At 37.6% G+C, this 26,444-nt stretch overlaps 1 protein-coding gene across 5 annotated transcripts in view; it reads right to left on the bottom strand.

Annotated features, from left to right (window-relative positions):
• Window positions 1–26,444, bottom strand: part of CDK14 (cyclin dependent kinase 14) — a 296,113-nt gene that overhangs the window by 181,151 nt on the left and 88,518 nt on the right. For all 5 annotated transcript variants that reach the window (XM_072328324.1, XM_072328329.1, XM_072328328.1 and 2 more), the window contains one exon: window positions 18,283–18,362. In XM_072328324.1, the coding sequence (XP_072184425.1) occupies window positions 18,283–18,362 (80 nt within the window). The remainder of the gene's footprint in view (window positions 1–18,282; window positions 18,363–26,444) is intronic.

Consider the following 26,444-nt stretch of genomic DNA (forward strand, 5'->3'; position numbering starts at 1 on the left):
TTATAAGTTCTTTGCAAATTTTCAGCGTAATCAGTTCCTCCATTTCTGAAAACGGGCTTAAGTAACATCTCCTGTAACCCCTCAGTAATCTTCCCCTTGAAAAAAACAATCCTCTATTTGAGTTAATACTTGAAACCTGAAAATACTTAGGATTTAAAACAGAAATACACATTTTGCCTTCCCTATGAAAACCCTTTAAATTTGGTCAGGTTACAAGCTTTTGAAATCACTTCTTTGGGTCAGACTGACAGTAGGTATGCCATTATATGGTGACACCATACACCTACACAATGGCCTTATATGAACACAAGAAAAGAGCGAGTCTGTGGGAGAAGGAGGAGTAAAGTTTTGAAAAATACCCTTGTGACTGTTGGCTCTCAAAGGAGAAAAGATAGGCACCTGGGCTCAGAGATGGACTGTGAATGACAGGGGTCCAGAACTCAGAGAGGAAACCCAGATTACCCCAGCAATGATTCTGCAACTGAGTCACAGCAGAGAAAAAGGAATGAGGAATGCAGAAAAGGGCAGAACGCATGAGGGGTTACAATCCACAGTGGAAGTTAGGATGGCAGTGTAAAGAGAAATAAAAGCCAGAGAACAACCAGAGAAAGGGAGAGAGTGCATAGACAAGGCAGAATGGGGACAGATCATAGAGTGTGGGATGAGTGAGTATTGAGTCACTCAAGCCAAGATTACCATGATCCTTATTTTCTGGGCATGTGCACTTGAGATCTTCATTTACTTGAGAACTTAAAATAACCAAGAGGTTCTCAGGCAATTAGTATGGAACCCCAGGTGCCTCTGTGCACTCATGTTATTCAACATTATGCAAGTGTTTGAATAACTTGAAAGTTATAATAACTTGAATAACAGTGAAGGTATTTGAAAGTCAGCGAATATCACAAAATCGACATTTAGAAAAAGCACACTTCAGCAAATGGGGTGGATAGGAAGATGAACAAATATTTGCCAACTAGTCAGAGTACAGTGATAAGTAGTCTAGAAAAATCTCAAAACCATCTGCTTTAATAATTCACAGTAGGTGCATACAGCTAGAGCCACACAACAAGAACACTGAACAAAATTAATCATTCAGCATCTGACACAGGCAGAGATCACACAGCAGGAGTAAATATGGTGCTACTGTGTAATTAAAGAACTGCACTGTACAAACAGATTAAGTTTTCACAGATAATCTTAGTTCTGACAACTTCTGAACAATTGACTTTGTAGTTGTAATAAAGACCTGCTGCAGTACATGGGATACATGCAATACTGGTATTACATGATCCAAATGAGGGCCTAACTGAGCACTTACTGAAATCCTTGACCTACAGAAGTCGGTGTTGGTTTTGTTACTCATTTTTCCCAATGCATTATGTTCAATAAGAAATCACTCGACTGCATTTAACTTCAGTGTGTGATTTCTTCATACAAAGAAGGTAGGAAGTAGTCTTGGGAAAGTATTTAATTGCATTAACAAGAAATCCAATCACCCACAAGCATTTTTTATCCACTACTTAAGAGTGAGGAATGCTAAAAAAACAAAACAGAACAAAACACAACACATCCCTGTTTATTAAAACCTTCTTTTGCTATGTTTTTCTGTGGGGCATTTCTTCCAGCAAAAACATTGCATGAAAAGCAGAAAAAATTATTTCTGGCAGTGTATACTTAAGTCAGGAAAAAAAGGCTAGCAGCATGTTTTTTTTTTGTTGTTGTTGTTTTGTTGGTTTTTTTTGGTAGAGAGAGTAAGACAGAAGCCTTTAAAGGATCACGTCAATTCTCTTCTTCTGGGTGGGTAAGGCCTACTCACTCACAGCTGGAAAATAATGCTGGGGTGAACACGGCTTTGCTTTGTCACTTGAGGAGTGATGTAAAGGTTAAAGAAAGGCAGGCTCAGTAAGAAGTTGGCAGATATTTTTTTTATGAATATTTTAGTAAACAGAATCACAGTGAAGATAAGGCACGCTGTTCTGCAACTGATAGGAGAATGACAGTGAGTATAGGAAATTAACATGGATTTCATAACAGTAAGTGAAACCCAATCACAGAGTAACTAGCACTAAAAATCATCTCAAACCGATGAACTAGTAGACAAGCATAATTAGAATACCAATAGTGTCCAGAACATTTACAAATATTTTTAGGGACAGGAAATAACCTTAATTCTGTCTACACCTCCTTGATGCATATTATTTCATTTGCATGAAATCTTTCTTTTCCATCCAAAAACGTGCTAATCACACAAACCATGAAATGGCAAGATTTCCTCAAGTAACTTATAAACTCATTTCCAAAATAAAAAATCTGGCAGACACTACAGCAGCAAAACCCAGTGATAATTACAGTGAAGGTTAGATAAAAGTGTTTCCCAGACAAAAGAAGCTGCATTACAAACTACTAATGATGCTGCACTACCAGCAGCAAAAAACTTTGGTGCCAGTGCTGGCAATTATCAGCTTAGCAATCATATCTGAACTTCAGCATTCTTTTCACATCTAAAGGACCTACCAGCTTATGAAGAGTACATATGCTGTTCTCCTTCAGTCTTTGCCCTGGGTATTCCCTTCATTCTCACCTTAACTGTCACTTACTGTTGTATCTCTTGCAATTCATAGCATCCATCATCAATGTTAATTGAATTTAGAGTGTAATCAAGTACAGGAAACTGTACAGTGGACTCACATGATTTTTGTTTTATTTACCCTGGAATACAACTGAACCTAAATCATGGTGACTGAAAACTTTACAAGTTTACATTTAAATGACATGAATATCTGTACTATGCTGTCAGTGTCTAGAGCAGCGTGTGCTTATTTAAACCTTATGGACAATGTTCAGTTTTTAAAAGGACAAAAAATTCCTTTAAGCAAAATATGACAAGCACTGTATGTTATTTTGTAAAGCAGCTGCCCCTCACAGAAAGCAAGAGAGGTGCCAGTACAGAAAAGAGGGGCTGCAGGAATGTCTCGGCTTCACAAAGCTGACAGCCACAGCTGATAGTGACAGGGTGATGATAAAGTTAAGTGATGCTAACATCAACAAGGAACCCAGTTGAGGTAAGTCTGTCATTTCTAGCCCCTACAGAAACCAATAAAAAAAACCCATAATTTTCAAAGACAGACTTTGAATTACCTGTATAAATACACTGTATCAACAAAATTTTACATCTAGAACCATACTGGAAGTCATTCTGAGCAACAACATAAACAAAACACACCCAAGAAACATGAAAATATACATTAAAGAGACCTGTCAGCATGACCCATTAACACCACAGGTGGCGAGAAATTATATATATATTTTTAAAAAGGCCAACTCAACACTAACAGCTTGCCTGTCTGCTACTTGCAGACACAAAACATCACTTTCCAGTTCTCTTGAAAATGTACTCGCTTCTTCCATCCTGTCGTGTCATGCATCAATTATGAGATAATTATGTCAATTTAATATTTGCTTTTCCAGATAAGATTCTTTTTATAGAATCATAGTAATTAGTAATGATGGTATTAAAATTGATAGTGAGGCCTCTTAAAGAACCAGTTTCTTCCAGACAACACTATTACCTTGCCAAACTTTAATCAGATGTCCTGATCCTTTAAAGTTTGTGTCTGACAGTGTTTGTTCCAGTCAAAACAGGTCAGCCTTTTCCAAGAAAGTACTCGAGGACAAAACCACTCTTTAATGCTGGTGACCTTATCTTCAAACAGTTCTCAGATCTTTTTCACTGAAAGGCAGCCATCAAAAGTTACATTTTAGGTCAAGGATGTGTTTTTTCTTGTTTCTTGAAAATCTGTCTAATTTGTTGAAGTTTATATCTGGTCAGTGGAAAATTCTACTTCAAAGCTACTCTTTAACAGCTAAAGTCTCCCAAAGAATCCATTCTCCCTGAGCACGCTCAAACATTCAGATATTTGGCAAAAGCAAAAGAAATTTGAGCCAATGAGTTTGAAATCAAATGTCAGCTATAGATGGGACTATGTTAGCAATAAACCTCTTCTAATAGTTCCCCCCAGAGTACAGTCCCAAAATTGTTCTTGGATGAACACATGTCCAAGCCCCTTGTTTGATTGCTGCTCCCTCTCACTCTTTATTGCTGCTAATGACAAAAAGGCTGCCCTTCCCAAGTCCCTATCTCAGTGCTATAGGCTCCTGTCTGAGGCCACAGACCCTCCCCATCTTCCTGTGACTACTTTCCACACCTAGTGCTGTATTGAGTGGCCTCTGTGACTTGAATTCTTCCAGACCCACCAACCATTCCTAACTGACAGTTTTCAACATCACTTCTCTCCTTGTTCACCTTTCTACCAGTACTCAGATGCAGGCATTGTCAAGTATCTCAGTGAGGCAGGCATGAGGGGAATATATATATATATATATACTATATATATATATATATATATATATATGTTTATTATTATTATTTTCTTACACTTCTGCAATGCATTTTGGCACTTGAAAAGTCCCCTTGTGAAACTGGCTTAAGTGACATCCAGAAGTTCAGGATAAACTAACAAACCAAAAACATACAACTTAGATCTAGGTCCATCTTCACCTACACGAGCCCTAAGACAAAGCTTATTCTTTAATAGAACTCTTTAAGTCTGTTTTGATTATTATTATGGTTGAACACAGCAGTGACCTGATAACCAGAAGTATGAGACATAAAATGGAGCAGAAAACAAGCAGGGTGCCTTAGTGAGCAGCTGGATCTAGAATTACTACAACCAGCCTAAACCACTGCATTTCTCTGTAGCTTCCATTTTTAATTAGAAGGATCAAAGCGAGTAAAATAGTCCTAGGTTGAGTGATTCAATCAATAGGTATAGCACTTACTATTATTGATGAGTTCCTTTGTATTTACAGAAATCAGGTGAGGAAGAAATGAAACTTTAGCTACTAATTCAATTTGACAGAGCACAGATCTTACCATTCAGCATACCAATGTACCACCAACTATTATCTCACCAGCTGAACCCTAAAAGATTGTCCAACACTGACATTGGGCTTCTTGGTACTGTGCAACAGAAGTTGAATGCTTCCAGTGACAGTGTCAGTGCTGCGACCACAGATTAAGAATTTAACAAAAACATCATGGCTATGAAGCAGTTTCTGTACCTCTAAAAGGCTCTGGAGCACATGTTGTTCTAAGCTTTCTCTAAATGCAAGTTCATTTGGAACAGTATTTTGGGATACCACAAAAGGTCAAGCACATTCTTGGTCTCTACAGTTGAAGTGAGAACATCTAAATATGCAGGAGAACACAGCTCAGGCAATGTTAAGTCCTTGGAGCTCTTTGCTTATTGTAAGTAAACTGAAGAACGACTTCAACAAAGCCATCAAATTTCTGGGGCCGAGTTTCTCTGTTAAGGGACAGAAACATATACCCTCAGTTACTAAGGAATGTTTTTTACCAGTATAGCTAATTAGTGTGTATGCTACTTGAGGCACTCCTCAACAATAGACTGCAGCTCTGAAGGAACCTGCTAAATGTGGTACACCAATTCCTCTTCCAACACATGCCAGAAAATTTTGGCAAAAAATCAAGAACTGAATGCATCTTAAAGTCTAAGAGCAAATTCCAGTTCAGGCATACATATTAAAACAGTGGCAGCCAAAATGCTAACACTCACAGTGGAAGCAGAAAAAAATATTTCCCAACTGTTGACTGATGTAGAATATTGACAGCAACACCACAAAACCATGACACCAACAGAAAAAGGAAAGATCAGCCCATGAAACAGGCATGAGAGCACTTCTCATTTATATCTAATTAGAGCTCGGCAACCTAGTGATGACAGATCACAGACTTCAGCAAGTCCATCAAAATCCCTTTCTTCCAGCTGGTTGGGATGCTTACATTTGACAGACTGATAATATTCAAAATAAACAGATGAGATCTCTACAGATAAACAAACCTGGTCTGAAGCACATTTAACTCCCAAACTTCTGCATGAACAAGATATGCTACGCATAAAATATCTGAGGATAAATTACAGTTATGTACCTTTACCTCAAAGTTATCTTTAACCTTAAACTACATTATGAGTTCTATGCCTTGTAGTAACTGGGATGGTATCACTGCCATGAAAAATTATTATCTGCTGTTTTTCTTCAGTATTTTCTTGGCCATTAGTATGCACTGTTAATAAGGACTCATCCTTTGCTGCGGTTTGGCTTTCATATAATTCAAGGAAGTTCTATAAACTTGTTTACATAACTCTCAAAGATGTTGATTTATAATTCTGTCAATGATTTTACAAGGTTAATGGCCTCTGCAATTAAATAAACAAATGAGAAACTGAATGACTTCAATTTTATGCACTTCAGTCAGCCATAAAGACAGCATACTGTGCATGGATCTTGGACATATGAAACATGGAGAAAAAAACACCCTTCTGCTGACAGCTCCAAAAAAATATACAGAAAAGGACATACTCCTCTTAGTGCTGAGCCGTGGTGTGCTTTGGCTCAGAAGTGCATTGCAATGCAGAGATTGAGGCAGTTTCCCATATGCACCTGAGAAATGTCTATACTCAATAGGAATTTCAAGTTAAATAAAACCCAGTCCAGTGAATAAAAGCTCACCTTGTGATGCTGAAGGCTCAGAACCATAGCTCCTCTTTTCAGAAGCATATCATTACTCAAGATGCTTGTCATTTAATTTTATTTTTTTATTTTAAATTTAAACCTCAAATGGATGTAATAAGAACTGAACAGCACTAATAAAGGAAGCCTTAGGCCCCTTACTCTAAGAAAATACACCTGCTTCCATCAGTCTAAAAGGAAGCCAATTAAGACTTGAAAATATCACAAAACTGGTGAAAATATTTCATGCTGTGCCTTTATAATTATTTTTTTTATTATTCAATTAGTTGATATCCATTACCAGTAAAAGGCTGGATTCCATCACGCTCCTTTTTAACATCAAAAAAATCAGAAGTTGCAATAATTATACCCAGGTTTCTTTGTGGAATTAAAAGTATGGCTGTCCAAACTTCACTGGAAAACTTGATTTAACAACAATGTATCAGAAGTTCATTCCAGGAAGGAAAGGAAAAAAATCAAAAGGAACAAAATCCCTTGGTTTTGGGAGGGATGGAGGGATGTGAGTTGGCTGGTTTTTAATTCCCAGAGGTTTCCTATGACCTCAGAGAGGTTTGAAGTTGCTTCATGTCCTTGAACTCTGAACAGGAGTTATTTACAGTCAATGAAATGAATTGTTTGAATGAGGCATTCCAACATCTTGTCCGCAGACATAAAAAAATGATAGAAAAAATAAAAGCATGGACTGATGGAGAGATGCAAAGGTTATTAATGCAATTTATAAGCCTCTTGGACCAGTGGCCAGAAGTCTGACAGAAAGGTGTTAAGAAAATCTTGAACCCATTATCCACAGACATATACACTTACAACTTATTCAGTTTGACCTCTTCAATAGAAGGAGCAATTTTCAAGCTCATAAATTTTTACTGAGCTTATTTTTAGAAAGACATCTATCCTCTGCAACAAGCATGGCCTAAAAGTGTCCCCAAGTTCTCATCCACGTTTGGGAGAGTAAGAAATCCACCTAATCCCATACAGACTTTGAATGAAGACTACGCATTGCTCCAAGATCTTTTATTTTGTTTTAGGTAGATTTATGTGAGCAGGGCTGACAACAGCATATAGACAGAGACACTTCAATATCTGTAACTTGAATTTTGTTTGTGAACTGCTGCTCTAAGCCTTAGTTTCTCCACTGACATGCAAAATAATGCATTTTTGATTATGCAAATTGTCCTCTGCTTTGTGAATAGGGCCTCAAGTGATTCAAATGGTAATTCAGTCAGAAATCTTGATGCAAAGCCAGCATTTCAACCATGTCATTTTTATAACCAAGACTTTCTGAGAAATACAGAATTAAAAATTGAAAAAATACAATTTATGATCACAAGTACATTGAGATAAAGTAACCTGAAGAGTGTGGAAATTCTTAACAAGATTTTGTCAATGGGCCTGCAACCTGCTGGGTCTGTGTTTAGTTACACATACCTTCAGGAACTGACAGTTTCCTAATGGCAGCAGTGTAACACTGCTATGCTGTGAGAACCCAAACCAAAATAACAAAAGCAAAATTTTATCCAGAGCTTAATGTGCTAAACACTCAGGGTTTGCTTTTTTGTTGTTTTTTAAATAAAATCCCCATACAATACAGCACATATTCTTATGAAAACATTCTCAAGTTAAACACTGTTTCAGACTTCACAACACACAAAAGAGCAAACGTGCATTCTGAACTCCTAAGAAAGACAGACAGGGAGTGTGTGAGCGATTTATCCTGACGTTTGAGGGTGACATAAAATAGTACTGTACATTATAGTTACAAAATTTTAGACAGACTACATAAAAGGAGACACATTTCAATTGTGTCCAAACTAGAACTCCAAAATTGATCTAGTGACTGGTCTTTTCATTTTATTTCTTTTCAGTCTGTTGCTACAAGAATGATTTGAGCTACTTTGTCCTCTCACATTTTGGGAGATATGAAGGGCAGGGAGTATGTTTCCAGATGGAAATCAGTCATACCAACACTGTTGTCACCCTATCTGTAAGACTAGCTCGGAGGTACATAGATTTTCTACCATTCTTGTGACCTCCTTCATTGTTTCTGCTCAGGGGAAATCAGGTGATAATTGAGACTAAATGAAGCCCAAGGACATTTGATATTTAATTACCTGACCTGTAAAGCTAAGAGGGCTTTACATTGTGAGCTCTCTGTTTAAGTCACTTATAAACAAAAAAGGGTGTTAGGATGCTTCCTCAGGAGACTGAGAGCAAAAAGCTAAATGCATAAAATCAGCTCTCATTGACAGCGCAAGTTTTGAGCATCTTTTCAAGTCAAAATCAACAGCAGCCCTATTCACATTAATCCCTTTCTAACATCCTAGATTAATAGGCAAAGAAAACTTGTTGGTATGACTGCTGCATCAATTAATATAATTCTGAAGTGACCTTCATCAAAGAAGGACAAATATCTGTATCAAATCAGAACTGACACAAATCACCAACTTCAGCTAATAGATCCTCATTTACAAAGCTTCCTTCATTCATTTTGTTCTTGGTTCATTTTTCAATTGGCTTCAGCTAAATACACTGCCAGATGAGAAGCTGCTGTGTTTTGTGCCAAGTGGCCCAGACCTTAAAAATTCACAGGTTGCACCATTACAGATTCTGCAGCTGTGGAATATATCCCATACTGATAACTACTAGACACCACTATCATGTCTTATATGTTAATAAATGGGTCAGAGGTGGAAGGTCATGATATCCTATTACCAGTCTCTGAACCATCCAGTTCCCCTTCATCTTAGAAAAATACAATGAATTATCAGTTTCTTTTTTATATTGCTTACTCAGGAGGAAAATTCCCAAGAAAAATAATGTGGATATTCATTTTCATTGCTTTGAAGATGACAGTAAAGGTCAATTTCTGATTTTGAAATGCTGCTCTCTTCATATTGATTATAATGACCCAAAGCAGTAAATTCACTGTTGCTGCAAGAAGAGATCCCATTATGAAACATGTATTTCAACTTCACATAATTCCCAAATGATAAATCTCAGACACAAGCAACAATTGGAGAAAAGAACTAAGACATTTGCAACGCAGTCTTCAGCACAGGGGAAAATAGGAGTGAGGAAAAAGACCAATGTTATCTCCCTAAGGGCCTGAGCCAGACATCTGAGCCTATAGCATCTAGCGGAAGCTAGACCTAGACACAAAAGTTGAGGAGAAAACTAAAGCTAACTGAACTGGTTCAAATGCTGAACCACCATCTTAGAGTCATCAAGGTTGGAAAGGACTCACAGGATCATCCAGTCCAACGATCCACCCATCACCAATACTTCTCACTAAACCATGTCCCTCAACGTCTAAACATTCCTGGAACACCTCCAGGGTCAGTGACTCCACCACCTCCCTGGGCAGTCCATTCCAGTGCCTGACCATTCTTTTGGAAAAGTAGTATTTCCTATCATCCAGCTGAACCTCCCCTGGCATAGCTTGAGGCAATTCCCTCTAGTCCTATCACTAGTTGCATGAGAGAAGTATAAAATATCCTGCTCAGATATTTTTGAAATTCAGGACATGGCAGTGATAGAAAACACACACAAAGATCTTGACAAAGACAAATGTCTTTGTGTAGATTTGAAGTCACCATTTTAGTCACAAGGCTAAATAGTATAGTTGCTGGGGTTGTTCCTTTCATAAAAGGGAGACATAATAAAGGAAAAAAAAAAAAAATCTGAAGAATTGGCTAGGTTTAAGAGACATCAGCTGATATCATCATTTTGCTTCACCAGATTACATGGGTGGCATTGGCATTTGGAAGGTGTGCCCCTGAAAGGACTCTAATCAATTCAAGCAGAGATGCCAGAACTTATTATCACCTTCATTTACAAAAACAAACAACCAATTAGTATTTATACCCCTGGTCAATTCATACCAAGTGATATATGGTCACAGAGAAAAAGCTGATGTTACTCTGAGCAGGATTAACTTGAGCACTCCATTTTATGTCTGTAGTATAGCTGTAAAAAGAGATTAAATTTGCATCTAGAATAAAAAGAGGTGCTCACCAACTTCCACTTAAGCAATAAAGCCATGAGGGCTGTACAAGGGTTCTGTAAGATGTATAGCTATGTGCCATAGTTATGCATGAAGAAAAGATTGCAACCCTCTTATTATCTTCCTATATTTTGTATTTGCTACTTTTTCCTATCTCTGCTGTCATAAAAGTACAGTAGAGCAGAGAACAGTTCTGAATTATGCCTTAAAATGGCAAAACAGATTTAATGTGCAGAAGAAACTTTTTCAGAGCAGAATGCCCCAGCTGGGCCAAGGTGGAGAACCTGAAGCTCAGGTGAGGCATAAACAGGGTTAGGCACAGGAATCAATGGCTTCCCTATGTGAATGGATTTTGAAGGTCCTAGTGCTGGAATTAGCACATCCCTTACCCATCACTTTCCATATGAATACTGACAATTTCTGCAACAAAAATAGGGTAGAGCCTGAAAGGTCTGCCATCAGGCTAACTGGTAACAGCCATGAAGAAAGGACTCTGAATGGTGAAATTATTATAACACAAATAAAAATAATAACAATAATAATTCCCTACAGTGCCACCACATTCTTTTCTGTCTTTAACTGTGCCCAAGAAAAAAAAAAAGGCAGATCATATCTTCACTTCAAAAGTACTAAACGAAGATACAACCAGTAAGGCTGTGCTCAGCTTCAGCAGCCTACAGAAAAACAAAATATGGAAAATAATATATATGAAGCTGCATAACTTGGAACTTTCATTTGCAATTGTCAGAAAAGTATGACACTTTTTCCACATGATGTGAGTTCATGGAGGAGTTTAAAGTTTATATCATGATTCCCAAATGGAAACATCATTTATACTGCATTTATGTAATGCCAACACTTGTGAAAGATGTGTAGTTGTGAGAGACACTAACATATTAGAGGGCAAAAGAAGGGGGGGAAAAAAGTAAAAAATGTATGTTTAGTCTATGAGTAGCAAGTATAGCAAGGAACAAAGAAAGAAATAGGACAGACTTATTCAATCTCTACCCCTTCTGAGCACTGTACATAGACTGTAGCCTTTGTACAGTACATCAAAAAGGATAGAGAGCAACACAATTTGCATGCACTGAAACGTAATACAAACATTAAACAGCATCACCCTAACCTCTCATACTGTATCTGAGAGGGACTGGAAAATGAACAGCCCACTTGTTCACCTGAGACGAGCAGAAACTGACTTCCAAGAAAAACAAATAAAGTTCTAATGAAAGAAAAAAAAAACAAAACAAAACTGCAGCAAGTTGGGGCTGGAAAGAACAGCAAGGAGGACAGTAACATTGAGGTGAAAGTTTCAGCTGCCCTAAACCCCACAGAGGATCCAACATGTTTCTCTGATGCCTAAGCAAATCGTACAAACTCAAATGTGAGAGAAAGCACAGATCAAACATGGTCAGAAATTTGAGCTAGCAAGAAAATAGTCCATATTAAAAGCTAAAAAATAATTAGAGGTTACTTTTCTATTATTAATGCTCAGTAGAAAAGAATATACATTTCTCTACGTCATTGAAAAAGTATATAATAATAAGTACCATCCAAAAGTCTTGGGAACTTAAAAACTTCTGTTTTGTGATAAACACCACAGGAGAACCCTTTTTGTAGTTTTCAAAAGCCAGCTCAGGTTTATATGGGAATCTCTCCACACCAGTTCTATACCAGCAATCAAATGCATTAAGTTTTCTGCCACAAGTTCAGTATGCATTTAATCTCTGTATAGGAGGTTGGACTCGATGATCTCTGGAGGTCCATTCCAGCCCCTAGAATTCTGTGATTCTGTGATCTTATGTTCCTCTCTTACCTTGAGGCAGCATACAACTCATGTAAGGCTGTAGGATGGCCACAGCAGACAGAGATCAGAGAGAAAACACTTTTGGAGTTTCTTTACCTCTGAATACTTCTTGACCTTAAAAAAGCCTTTGGTACAGTGTCCCAAAGGCTCTTGGCATGTGTGCTTTATTTTTAACAACACTGAGAAACAAAGCTGTTATGATTACAAACTGCACTGGCTTTACAGCTAATTGAGCTGTAGCTATTTAGCCTGCAGAAGACTCCAGCTTTGCCAACTCCACAGGCAATGAAAAAGTTCCCAAAGCTACAGCCAAGCTCCCGTTCATTTTTTTACTTCAGAGCTCCAAATCGATCCAGCTTCTAGGGAGAGTGAACTTAGCCTCAGCCTCTAAAAACAAAGAGGCCAAAATTCTATCATAACTCATGTGATGTGAATGCTTAGAATAGCTACATCTCCACACTCTTAAAGTTCCCTGAGGCCTGCTGAGCCAAACACAGATGAAGCTGTAAGGCATTTCAGTTATGCAAATTTGAATTTCTTGACTAGACTTCATGAAGGAAATGCAAAAGTCCTCCAAATTCCTATCACTCAAAATAAAGCAGATGTCAAGCTTCCTTAATAAAAATAAATCAAAAGGTAGACTACTACTGCGTAAAAGGTAGAACAGATTTGACATGTGGTTTGTTTGTTGGTTTTTGTTTGTTTGATTTGTATAAGGATGATCTAACATTAAAACAAACAACAAAAAAAAAAGTAACTTGCTCTTTACTGAGATACAATGAATGGACTCCAACTCCTATTTCCATGCAGTAAACTGACCAATGACTCTCCAGAAATATGCAGATATTGTTTTCTCTGTGCCCTTGTCCTACAGAATACAACCTCATATAATGAATAGGAGGTTTATCACCATGAGTCATCTGGCTGGTGCCATGAGGTTATTGGTTGACTTTAATTTGTAAAGATTATCATGCTACATATCAGTCCAGAATCACAGAACTGGCATAGAGGTACAATAATTCATCTACTCTTTTCAGATAATATTTCAATATGAGATCACAAGTTTGTCTATTGAGTACAAATATAATTTTCTGCAGCACTTCCTTAGAGAGTACAAGCACAGACTGTACTCCTTCTCTTGGATAATATAAAAGCATAAATGTTTTACAGCACTTGCAGTATTTTTCCTGCAAAGCAGTATTTTCTATTGTGCTCTTATGAGGAAATCTTTGCAATGAATCTCACAGTCACTTTGGCCAAGAAGCCTCTCTTGACAAACAGCTGATTTTGTAATTTTCACTTGGCAGTTACTCTGCACTAATTTTACAAAGATTTATCCCCTCCATACAGCCAACTTCAGATTGAGAGGCCTCAGAAAAGCCCCTAACTTTAGGAAGTCCGTCCAGAATGGGACAATGAAGGGAGACTCAGATTTCCTAACTGAACGCCCTTTGGGTATTCAGTATTTTGGGATGATGCTGTATGGAGGCCCTTTTTAAGGGGAGAGAGCCTGTTGGATCTTGTGTTAAGAATGATAACTGTACAGGGATGTAGCAAGATTTCACATATAGCACACAAAAATGTATGTTTCCTTGAACGAAAATGTACATTCAAGGAAAGAGTGGATGTTTTTTGAGGGACATGGTTTAATGGGAGCTATTGGTAATAGGTGAACGGTTAGACTGGATGATCTTTTAGGTCTTTTCCAACCTTGGTGATGCTATGATTCTATTATAGCACAGAAGGGAAGCCAGAAAAAGGAAGACAAAGGGGTAAGGATGAAGGAGGCCTGGAACTCTGATGATGTTTTGTGGCCAGGAATCAAGCCTCTTTCCACGCCAGTTCTATACCAGCAATCATTAAGTTTCCTCCTACAAGTTCAGTATACATAGTGAACTTTTCTATAATTTAATTTTTTTAAGAAATTTGTTCAGCAAATCTTGTGTTCTTTGTCTAACACAAGACAGGTGGCTGTTCCCAAGGCACTTATATGTTATGTTTTAAACCATGTATTTCTACTGGATCTTATGAAAAACTATTATCTGGGCAACTGTCAAATCAAAGGCATGGAGACAGTCTCTGACAGGAACACTTTTGGATGTACAACGCAAATATAATTCACTAACAAGAAGTAAAAAAAGATAATAATAAATAAGAGAAAAAAGCTAAAAGTTGCTTACTTGTTATATAACTATATAATAAAATGATAGAATAAAGTTTTACTAATAATAGTAAATCACATTCAGAAGAATAAAGAAGCGGTAATATTTCCATGGAGGAAGTTGGAATTAAAACTAAATGCAAAACATTATTCACGATTGGAATAGGAAAAACATTTTATTGCCCAAGTAACTGCACAAGCAACATAGTAGTAAAACCAGGGCATGCTCGTCTACATGTGTACTTAAAATGTGGGATCTTTGTCCTACAGGCTAAAATGAATATTACTATTCTGAAACCAAAGATGATACCTATGGAATAGCAAGTCAAGCTGCTTCTAGATTTATAACCTATCATGCAGTTCAGTATTTAGCCTAGATGAAAGTGATATTACAGGAAATTAAAGGAATGAAATATGTGAGATAAAGTTTAGGTCACTGAACTTTTCTGCTTGCTGCAGTGGATTTAATCACACTTATTCTGCTGTTGAGGCATCTCTGAACAGCCAGTAATGACCGTTACAGTGAAAGAATAAAACACAACTTCACAAAACAGAAAAACAATCACTGGCTGATCTGTACTCTACTGAATTTAGTTTAAATGAGAAATAGTGTGTTGATGACTGCCAGACTCCATACTGTCTCAGCAACCACAGTGGCAGCACATTTTGGATAGAATGGTAATCTGCTGTTGTACAAACAGAAGGGAAGCCTGCACCACATTCAGAAAATCATGTTGATTAACTCAGTTATATGCATACACCTAATCATTTTTTTTTTCTTTTTAGTTTTGGACCCTTTAAAAGGGCCCTTCTTACTTTTGGTTTTCACTGAGCTTCATTCTGTATCTGCCAGAAGAGTAACAATATGTTTTCCTGTGCACAGACATTTAAAAAATTCTCTCAACATGGCCACCATGAAAGATTCCTGTCTACAGCTTCCCCTAATTAACATCACACAACATTCCAGTAGGATCACAATACAGATATGCTATTTTCTCTCACAAAACATAAAAACATATTCTACACCACTTTAAACAATTACCATACAGTAGTTTCAGTTTGCAAACAATCAGACTTATGCCTGAATTTGCCTTACACTGATGGAAAATTAGAGAATAAGGAATAAGACACTAGTATGAAAGGTTTTGGAAAGAGATGTACTACAGCAGACCTCTGGCTCATGTTACCGTACATGCCAACACAGCTCAAGAAAAATCTGTTCACCAGAGTGCCTCATTCTTAGGTTGTTTGTTTTCTTTCAGTCTTACACTAATCAGGTAACCTAAGAGCTTATAGAAGCATTTCCTTTTCATTTCCCACCTATGATGATGAGCTCAGCATGCTCAAGGTGGATTACATGCTGCTAAGGGGATAGCAACAGCTTCCTCCAGTTCTAACAAAGCTCACAGCTGTAGCACTGCTGTCAAACAACACAAGACTGGCACACCACTGTGGAAATTACCTTCTTAAAGCTATACTTGTAATGTACTGTTCCTTACCTTTCTAGCCCCAACATTTTTAGGGTGACAAAATCAATACAAAGAAAACAAAAGCAAGGAATAGATTTTTCCCCTTCCCATCTGATGTCTGGGTTGTCTGCCTTCTACATGATACTGCTCGAACTTCATTTTTTTCTAATAGCTTCCACAAATGCGAATGAAGTTCCACTACCCAGGAAACAAGGTCACTTCTATGCACACAAAGAAAATCAAACAGCAAATCCACTCTTAACCTGATTTTGACCTGTCCTAACCAAAAGTCTACAAAAGTCCAAATAAAAAGCACTTCCATTAGCATAATAATCTTTGGCTCCAGTCTCAGCCTAGATTAGTACTTACAAATACAAGACAAGAGTATAGCCCTATCAAAATCAGTGACACATATATGCTTAAGAAAAAATATATGAATTAATAACCTTAAGATCTTTGTTAGACAAGAGCTTTGTTTCATTAATACTAGGTATAAGAATTTTAATGAACTATAACCACTTTGCTGTAGAAAGAGCTAAAATGAAAACTCCTCCAATGATAGTGTGAAAAAAAATTTCATGCAATGAGCTTCTATAATTAAAAAAAAGTCAAGTGGAAAATCTCTACTCTTGCTCACAAGAATACTTATTTATACTGAGCTCATACAACAAACTGTCTATAAAGGAAAAGACATTATTCTGTTTTTTACAGTTATAACATTTAATCTTTCATCCAGACCAAGCTCTCATTAAAAAACCTTTAAAGTGTCACTAAACAGGCATAAGAAAGCTGTATGTACTACATTCTCTTATTAAATCAGTACTGTATCAACTAAAAGACTGAAGAATAATAAACATATTTGAAAGGCAGGCTGGTACACCTTGAACTCAGCATTTCAAATAGTGAAAGCTGAGCTCATAGCCCTCTGCACACCTCGTTATCACGGCACAGCTGCAGGAACAGGCAACTCCCAGGAAAAAAAAAATAAAAATGTAGATCAATATGAATAAATGTGTCAGATCATTCAATAGTTATGATTTAAACAAAGCATAGCACAAGTACTGCAGAAATTCCTTTCTATATTGGCCACCCACGGTTTTCCCTCCTTTGTGGAAGAGCTGCCTTTAAAACGCAAACTGTAGCACAAACTTAGGGTGGTGATCAACGGTGCTTTATGGGTTTTTGAGCACAGGATGTCAGCCTCAGCAAGCCGAGATATTCGCCCAGTCTGGCCCCAGGCTGGCTCAGGGCACCTGCAGACAGAGCTGAATGCACATGAGGGCAGCAGCAAGGAACAGTGAAACTACAGGTCTGGAACTTTGGCTGAGATGCCTATGGAATCACACCCCTCACATCAGGGTCTACACTGTAGGATGCTGCTGGAATGATGCTGATAGTCAACACAATTTTAAATGACACCTCAAAAGTTGCACGTCTCATCTCTCCAGCTCTCGACCAATTTCAGCTGAGTTTGAGTCAGCAGCGTGACAGTAATTTGTTATTTCTCTACCAAAGCTCATATTTAGTTCTATCCAACAGAGGAGGCTCCCACTGAGGTGGCGCAACCATTTCTGCAGAGGAGCTCAAGAATGCCCAGCTCAAATCAAGCAGCTGTCAGCAGGGAGCACGAGGCTGACAAGGAGAATAAAGGGAGCAGAGCAGAAAGCATGACAGACCTCTCAGAGTGAGCGGGAGAGGAATTATTTCCAAGCCCTACAGGTTGGAGCCCACAGGGAAGGAAAAACAAACAAAAGCTATCCCAAAACACACACAGCTTTTATGATGCTTTTACTTTTTGTGACCTGATCTTCTGATTGTCTTCAGCAATAAATGCTTTCTTCTTTTCATGCTGCACGTACATGAAAAATTACATCCACCTTCATTTTAACCTGCTGCCCCCCTAGGCAAGAAGCACCACTTATATGGCTCCTTCATGTTCCAGAGGGACTTCTCACACCCACCTTCAACATGAGTGTGCTCTTAAGTACTCACTGGTATAGTAAATCTAACGCAAGCCACAGCAGAGGCAAAGCTGAATTATTTAACAAGAGTTCCCACACTACAGGCTTTGTTTTTGAAGCACCCAAGTTTCTTCCCACAGAGAACACAATCGTATCATTTGAATTCCCAAGCTATTCACTATAGCACTGCACTGCAATAAGGAGCGCAATACCAAAAATAACCTACAAAAAAAAACCCAGAAACAACTATGTATAATTATTAGTGTGCATACCTTCCCTGATAGCTGTAAACGGGGTTCCTTCCTCTTCTTGTAATCTTATCACCTTCAGTGCCACCAGCTTTCCATTAACCCTAAAAGGGGAAGAAGAAATTTTTAAAAGATTAAAGCAGAAACAGTATTTCTCATAAGAGAACTTATTTCCCATCATGTACTTCTTCAGTTTCTTCTTGTCAATACCAGTGATTCATTTATAGCAATGTAAGAAACGCTTCATAGCTTCCATAATGTCAACTTTATATTTTCACACTCTTAAGCAATCCAAGAAATGATCTCAGTTTTCTGTGAGTCAGCCTGTTTCCTTTCTATTGCAGCACTAAACCAAAGCTTTGTTAAGAAGTAGCACATTGAAAAATGTTTCTATCCTTTATTTGATCAAAATGCTCAAGCAAAAAGGCATACAATTCTCATCAATCCTTCAACGCGCAGAAAATCCATATTTGTATTGATTGCCTTCTTTCCACTGCATTGCACCCATAATTACTACACTCCAAAAGCTATGGAAGTTTGAGATGGGAAATATTTTTTAGGTCATTCTGGTCATTTCCCTTCAGGGCAGGATTGTTCCTGAGGTACATTCTTGACTTCATGGCCCAGGCTAATTTTAGATTTTAATGATTTTCTTTTATAACATTAAAAATATTTGGCACTCCAAGGGACCAAACTTCACAACAGAAGCCACTGTATTTTCCAATCTATTTGGTTGGTTTCACTTCTAGAATTCAAAATTTCACTACACACAAACCCCATTTAAGCCTTAAAAAAAATCCAGTTGGAACGCTTCATGCAGATTAAGTATCACAAAAACTGAATTAACAATAAAGATTAATATCAACACCTCAAGAACAAGCTCATACTTTTGAACCTTTAACAGACTCCTGATGTATGAGAAGAAATTGTAAGTGTAGGCACAAAGGCCACAGTATCATTTCTTCTGCTTAACTTTTACTATTGCCAGATTTTCATTACACCCACACAGTGCATCTCACAATGACTCTGAACAACTTAAGAAAGCCTGGTTATCAAAAGATGGTATACTCATCACCTCCCAACTGTTCACACTTCAGACCAGCACCAGCTCCAGTCCCAAGACACTAGTCATTGTTGAAAGATAATTAGCAGCTTAGCCCCACTGCATTATTTGGATTTATCCTCACGATTACCAAAATCTTGCCCCAATAAATATTGTATGTGGTGCACAGACAGGAAAATAAATCTTAATAAAAGCAGAAGAAAAAAGACTGATCACAGACACGTGGTTCATACTATGTGTAGTTTCCAGTTCCCCTGTCAATGCAGCAGCTCACCCACCACATACATATAAGATAGACACCTGGATAATTTAATTATTTTACAATAAATGACATCACACTGCAGGAAGAATTTGAATAAGAAAGCTCATCCTTCTGATCAAGAACAGGATGGATGCTCTACTCAAAGAATACAATGTAGAAAACATGCAGAAAGCAGATCACCGAGGTACTAAGGAATGTGCATTTGGACTCTTGCCAAAGAGACCAAAAATTAGCACCTCACATGCAGATCATGTTTTTTGTAATCCAAAGTCCTGCATTTCACTGACTCATTAACAGTAACAACACAAACAGCCGTAGTATAGAACTTGCTTTGATGGATTCACAATTACACAGTGCTCTCAAACACAGTAGGTGGGCTGTGCTATTTAGTTATTACTGCCACTTTGTCATTGGTACCTATCATCATCTTGACAGACATCATGGCAACTCTTAACACTATTAAAATGACTGAGCTAATCTTAAACAGTGCTCCTCTGGGACTGCTTACTCCTTTTTACTGTTGTTTATATTCTAAATATCCACCTCTAACTTCTGAAAAAGAAAACAGCCTCATTAGTCTCATTTACTCCTCAGTCATTAGAACTTTTTTCTTCAGCTCATTTTCTATAAACAGGGCAATTTTTAAGTGTACATCTGGAGGTATGAGAATTGATGAAGGATCACCAATTAAAAGAGATAGGTGTGTATGTTTAGCTACACCCTTTAGCTGCTCTCCCACTGATGCAACCTCAGGCTGCAGTTAGATGATACCGCAGTGATGAGCTAATGGCTACCTCAGGGTACAGCTCTACTGCTAAATCCCTGATGCTGTCTTGTATCAGCTCTCATTCTTGCCAGACCCTACAGCAAGATACTTACTGAGCTTTAATAGGAAAAGACTGAAGACTGGCCCTTCCAAAAATTTGAACCATATTTTAAGGAAAAAAAAAAAAAAAAAAAAAAAAAAAAAAAAAAAAAAAAAAAAAGATGAAAGCATATTTAATATTTTAAAAAGAAAAATAAAAACAACCACAACACTGTAAAAGATATGAGAAGAAGTGGGACCACCCCTTCAAGAAGCATCTCACCATGAGATCAAGTCAGTTACATCATGGAATTATGCTTTTAATGTTGTGATGACTTGCCAGGATAATGTGGAAATTTCTTTGGAAACATTGGAGAAAAAAAAAACAAAAACCATCAGTGTTGACTTTGGACACTTAAGCAGTGATCAGGTTATCAGAATTTCCCCCCAGATATTATTTCACATCTGTGTTACAAACCCTACAAAGTATGCCCACTGTTTTTATTGGTTTTAAATACAACTAGGAATACTGATAGGCAGAGAGCATTTTAGAATGTAGAAGCCAATGCTCTGTGCCTTTCAACACCTAGGATTCATTAAACCATCTCTCTTGTTCACTGCCCAAAGTTTCACAGCATCTCACAGTACACTTCACATGGTCGAGGATTCTTCATTCTGTTAACAGTCCCATTAATTTCGACTAAGAACAAAAATAATTATAAAATTCCTATTTTCTTACTTGCAGCCTTCCACTTTCCTAAACTAAGAGTTCTTTCTCTTATCAAAAATCTTTAGGAAAAGGATGGAAGTACTGAAGCCTCTGTAGTGACTACACAGAGATTTTGCTTTGTAATTCTAGGCAAATCACCAGCGGCTGCTGGTTAGTTTTCCAATTCATGAAAATTCAGCATTTTACAGTTAGATAATAACTTCTAATACATTTCAGATTTTATATGTAATGCAGGAAAAAGAAAAAGGAGTCTAAATACTTCTACTTCATAAATGGTAAAAATTTGTATATTATATTAAAAAAGAAAAAAGAGCCAGATGTTACAAAAAAATTCTAATCTGTCTTTCAGCTGTTTATAAAACAGCTCATACTGGTGTTGTCAAATACACTGATATAAATGACTATTTTTGAGAAGGTATGGAAGATTATAAATGATTTAGTGCTTTAATGCATCATTAAGAGCATATAATAGTGTTTTCAATATAAAGAATATGAAAAAACTAATGACTTAGTGGCCTTTACTGGGGGTAATGCTGGGGGTGCTGGTAATGCCACACAGAGAACAAAAGAGTACCGTAACACTATTTTCACAAGTTCTTCAGTTACATTTAGGTGCAATAAATGTTCTGAACATAACGTATTCAAGATTCAATTAACATAAAATCCTCCGCTCTGGTTTCAATCTGTTTATCTAATAGAGGGTTGTACTGCTGACTAGAGGTGAGACCTACCTCATAACTCTTGAGTGTGCTGAGCCTGGGAACACTCCAGCAAAGTAAAATCATTCATCAGCATTGCTGTGATGCTCATGATTTTGATACTTCAAGAACTTATCTTTTAAGAAGAAATGTAATGTGACAAACACATCTAAAACCCAAACCAGGCTGTGGTGGCCTAATGAAACCTCTGCCAGAAGTTTCGTATGACAGGAACCAAGTCCCTCTGCATTTAGTCACATCAGATTACTGCACAAAAGAGTAATTAATTCATAATTTTTCATGATTCTTTTCATCACTACCACAAAAAACTGTAAACATAGATATATTTCTCTTACTATGAAGGACTCTATTATTAATAAGTAATGTCACTGGAATCTGGGGATCCAGTTCTTCAGAGGACTCAAATTAGCCTCACAGAAGCAACGCTGCAGCCCTCATTTGGGTGGGAAGGAGAGAGCAGCAGCACACTATTTAGCCCAGGTCCCTCTAGTTCCCAACCTGCATCACTCACCTCAGGGCAGCTGCTCACCTCAGAGTATTCTCTACCATTCCTTCTCTCAGAGGGGGTGAAGCACTGGCACTGCTGCCCAGAGAGCAGTGGGTGCCCCATCCCTGAAAGCCTGAGTTGGCGGGGGACAGCCCTGCCCATGCAGAAGGGGGTGAGACTGAATGGGCTTTTAGGACCCTTCCAACCCAAGCCATTCTATGTATTCATGATCCCAGTCATACATATACATAATATATAATAATACATGTCATTGCTGGCAGTCATATTCAATATAATTATGTTCTATTCCAATTTTTCTGTCAGATTCTTCTCTGCAATCCTGGGCAATACAATGAATTTTCTTCCCTCTGTTTCCACAGCTGTTCCTAGAAATGATACTTTGTCACCTTTGAAAACTACTTTAAAGGCTGAAGACAGCGTACAGAGCATAATACACTCTTTAATATATACAAATATATGAAACTACCTCACAATGTTTCTTTTAAGCACAAATTCACTCATTAAGTGATTAATACAGTCAATTATTCATCTTCCAGTTAGGATCTTCAAGACTTCTTGATTTTAAAATGTTTTCAGAGAGAATAATTATTTAATAACCTCTTTTGATACTCAGACCACTTTCATATGTTTTCCACCATCTGGCATTTTAGTTCAGCATCAAGTTGTTATTAGTTTTGCATCAAGCTCAACTTTCAGTTATAGTTCTTATGGAAGATTAATAAAACTAGAAATGTTTATAAACCATCTACTTACACACTTTATACAATCTTGACTTTCAAACATATAGTAAAGAGCAGCCTACAAAATATTCAAAACGTGTCACCTACAGATAGAAACTGAAAGAGGAAAAAGGAAAAACAAACAAAAGAAAACAAATCAGGCTGCACTATAAAGTAACTCTGAAGTGGGTTTTCATAATTCATGAATATATATTCCTTTTCCAGCCATCTGGTACCCCTCAGATAAAAGCAGTTTCATTTGTAGGTGAACACTGATTTTGAACAATTTGCAAGAAAAGAAATAGCTCAGAAAGTATAAGTCATTAAGGCAACAGAAACCATAACAATTCTGAAATATTTCATCTAAAGAAATTGGCCAAAAGATTTATCTGTGAACTGGACTGCTGTACATGAAGCATACAAGGCAGCACGTGAATATAATACTTCACGCAGGCATGGATTAAAGCTAAGGGAATGGCTAAAGAGCTAAAGTGTGACAAAGAAAACAACATCAAGTTCTTCAGGCTATCTGAAGCCTAAGGCACTTGCAATGGATTGTACATAAAACAAAAGGAAAGTCAATAGAAGAGTCATGGAGGTTTCAAGAGAAATAAATGAAATACTGCAGTTTAAAAGAAAAATAAAGTGGGAATAGCAATTAGCCCTGTCAGGCATCCTCAGCAAAGGATGCACATCAGAACATAAAAATGAAAATCCCTAGGTGATCTTTCTTTCTTGTGAGCAGCCATCCACAAACATTTATATGAAATACTTCAGTCAGCCATTTTTCATAAAGCATTCTACAATACATCATATGCCAACAACAAACACAGGTGGTTTCCACTCATCATTATACTATTCCCTGTTGCCACAAGAATAATATTGCATAGGAACCACAGCTGGTGCAGGGCACAGGCACTGCCTGAGAAATATTCCTCTATAAGATCTGCATTTTATACCTCTAATTTCTTATTGATTTTCGTGTGAATGGAAGGAAAAAAAAAAAAAAAAAAAAAAAAAAAAAGTACTGCCTTTGAAGGATATGAATGTAAAATACTGAATTTAGGACAAGTGTTTTATATGGGATACCCTGTTTGGAACTATACAATTTCATGGTTAATTTCATAGGCAACATTTTATAGATTGATCTCTCTCTTAAGAGTTCTGCATATTATTGCAGTACTTTGTGCACAGCTTAGTGAAGGTTAGCACACTAAAAATCACATGGAGAAGCAAGAAATAGGTCGAGATCACAGCAGGGAGACTGGCGGATATTCCATTGGCTTGCTTCTCAGAACACAGCTCCATGCTGTGCGAGAAGCAGTCACAGATCACATCACTTTAACTGAAGTAATCTGCTTTAATTCTTTGCCTATAGCTTAAAGGGCAATTAAACACTGTGGGAGAAGAGGATGGAAACCATGCCAGCACATAATACTGCCAAAAGCACAGGGTTTTTCCTTAGGGGCAGTGAGCGAAGTTCCCAGGGCAAGTACGGGATGCCTTCACACTGCTCTGCAAGGGGTTCCCATTAAGTGCATCTCCTTCCTGCTGTCCCTGGCTTCATCACCATAATTTCAAGGCTCATGTCAACATTTATTTGGCACAGATCAAGCAAGATTCCATTGCTTTAAATTCAGGTATATTTATAGCAATGCTCAAGAGGGAAGAAGGTCAAGGTCTAGAAGGAAGATATGTGTGTCCATGCAGACAGACAGCATTTCTTCAGTTCAACTGCATACAGAAAAGGAACCTATTCCTCTCATTTATTTTCTGCAAACTACTTATAAACACAGCGATATTTTCCAAAGTTGCCCCCAAAGGTAAATGGAGATGAAGAGTTAAGCCACTTATACTAATTTCTGTTAATCTGTCTCAACAATAACTTGAAACCATGGAAAAGAATCTTTAAAAAAAAAAAAAAAAAAAAAAAAGGGGCAGGGAGATGGTGAGTGAAAGACTATCCAGACTATCCATTACTTGCCTCCCAAATCAACTGCAGTAGGACTGTATTTATTTCAACTCAAAGACATATTCACAGCATTAGTAAAAAATACAAATCCAGTTTAACTTGCAACATTTTTTAAAGTGTAACCAGCAAAATAGTAGGTCTATTTCTCCAAAATTTTACTGGAAATACAAGCAGAAAAGTGATCTGAATTTCAGTACAGATACTAAGAAGCCTTTTGGGATTTTACACAACCAAGTAATGTGATAAACTAACCTGGGAGAAAGTAGAAAATGAATATGCCAAAATAAGCTTTACTATGTGTGTCTGAAGTTCAACATGTGAACTCAAATAGATTTACCCACTCATGCAATGACTGACAGCGAAGAAACAAATGGTTGCACATCTATTTCTGCAACAAACAGAAAAGCCCAATCTGAGACAACAGTGCTTCAGTTTCCTCAGTCGCTCAGTTCTGTTCATTCTGCTGCTTCCCCACACTCCAGGGAAGCACTTTTATCTGACTACAAAAAGAAAAATCCATCATCCGTTAAGAAGAATTAGCCTGCTTCATTTCACATTCCTGGGATGCTATCACAGAGTCTCACATAGACAGAAAAATCATGTTTAATAGGGAGACAAGGGCTTAGTACTTCCGATCCTGCCCCATTTCCAATACTTAAGGCTTCTCATGTAGGCAAGTTACATCACACAGTCCTTCGAAAAAGGAATGGTTGATTTTGTGTCTTTGTAGGCAGTTGTTTTTCTATTCATCTTAACGAGCAGTAAGTTAGAAGCTTGGGATTTTTATTCTATCGTTATGGTCAACAGAGTATAATCTAAAAGGCTGGAGGATTCCTCATTAAAAGAAATCACAGGCAGATATTTAGAAGAAGAAAAAAAAAAATGAAAATGAAAAAAAGAAACAGTTATCAAGATTTTACCGAACAACTTTACAATAGAAGACTAAGTTTAAAAATGACTTTCTGCTTTATGGCATTTCTCGAAATTCTGTTCAGTTGAACAGATGCAAGGAGGGCTTGGTATGGACTCTGCATTCCCAGTGGATCACAGATTCAAACTTAACACAATACTCAGATTTGGGAAATCCTTACCTTCTAAATGATAACATTATTATTGTAGTGTCTGCATCACGGAATGGCTGAAGTTGGAAGGTACCTCTGGGTCCATGTGGCCCAGCCCCTGCTCCAGAAGGACATCCTGAGCAAGTTGCTCAGTCCCACACCCAGGTGGCTTCTGAATTTGTTTGAGGAGGAGATCTCACTCTGGCACTGCACAGCCCAGAAGTACTTCCTGGTGTTCAGGGGGCACCTTCTGTGTTCCAGTCTGTGCCCATTACCTCTTGTCTCAGCACTGGGCACTGAACAGAGCCTCTCTCTATCTTCATTTCATATCTATCTTCAGGCATTTA

Source organism: Excalfactoria chinensis, chromosome 2, assembly GCF_039878825.1.
Source record: "Excalfactoria chinensis isolate bCotChi1 chromosome 2, bCotChi1.hap2, whole genome shotgun sequence".
Classification (NCBI taxonomy): Eukaryota; Metazoa; Chordata; class Aves; order Galliformes; family Phasianidae; genus Excalfactoria; species Excalfactoria chinensis.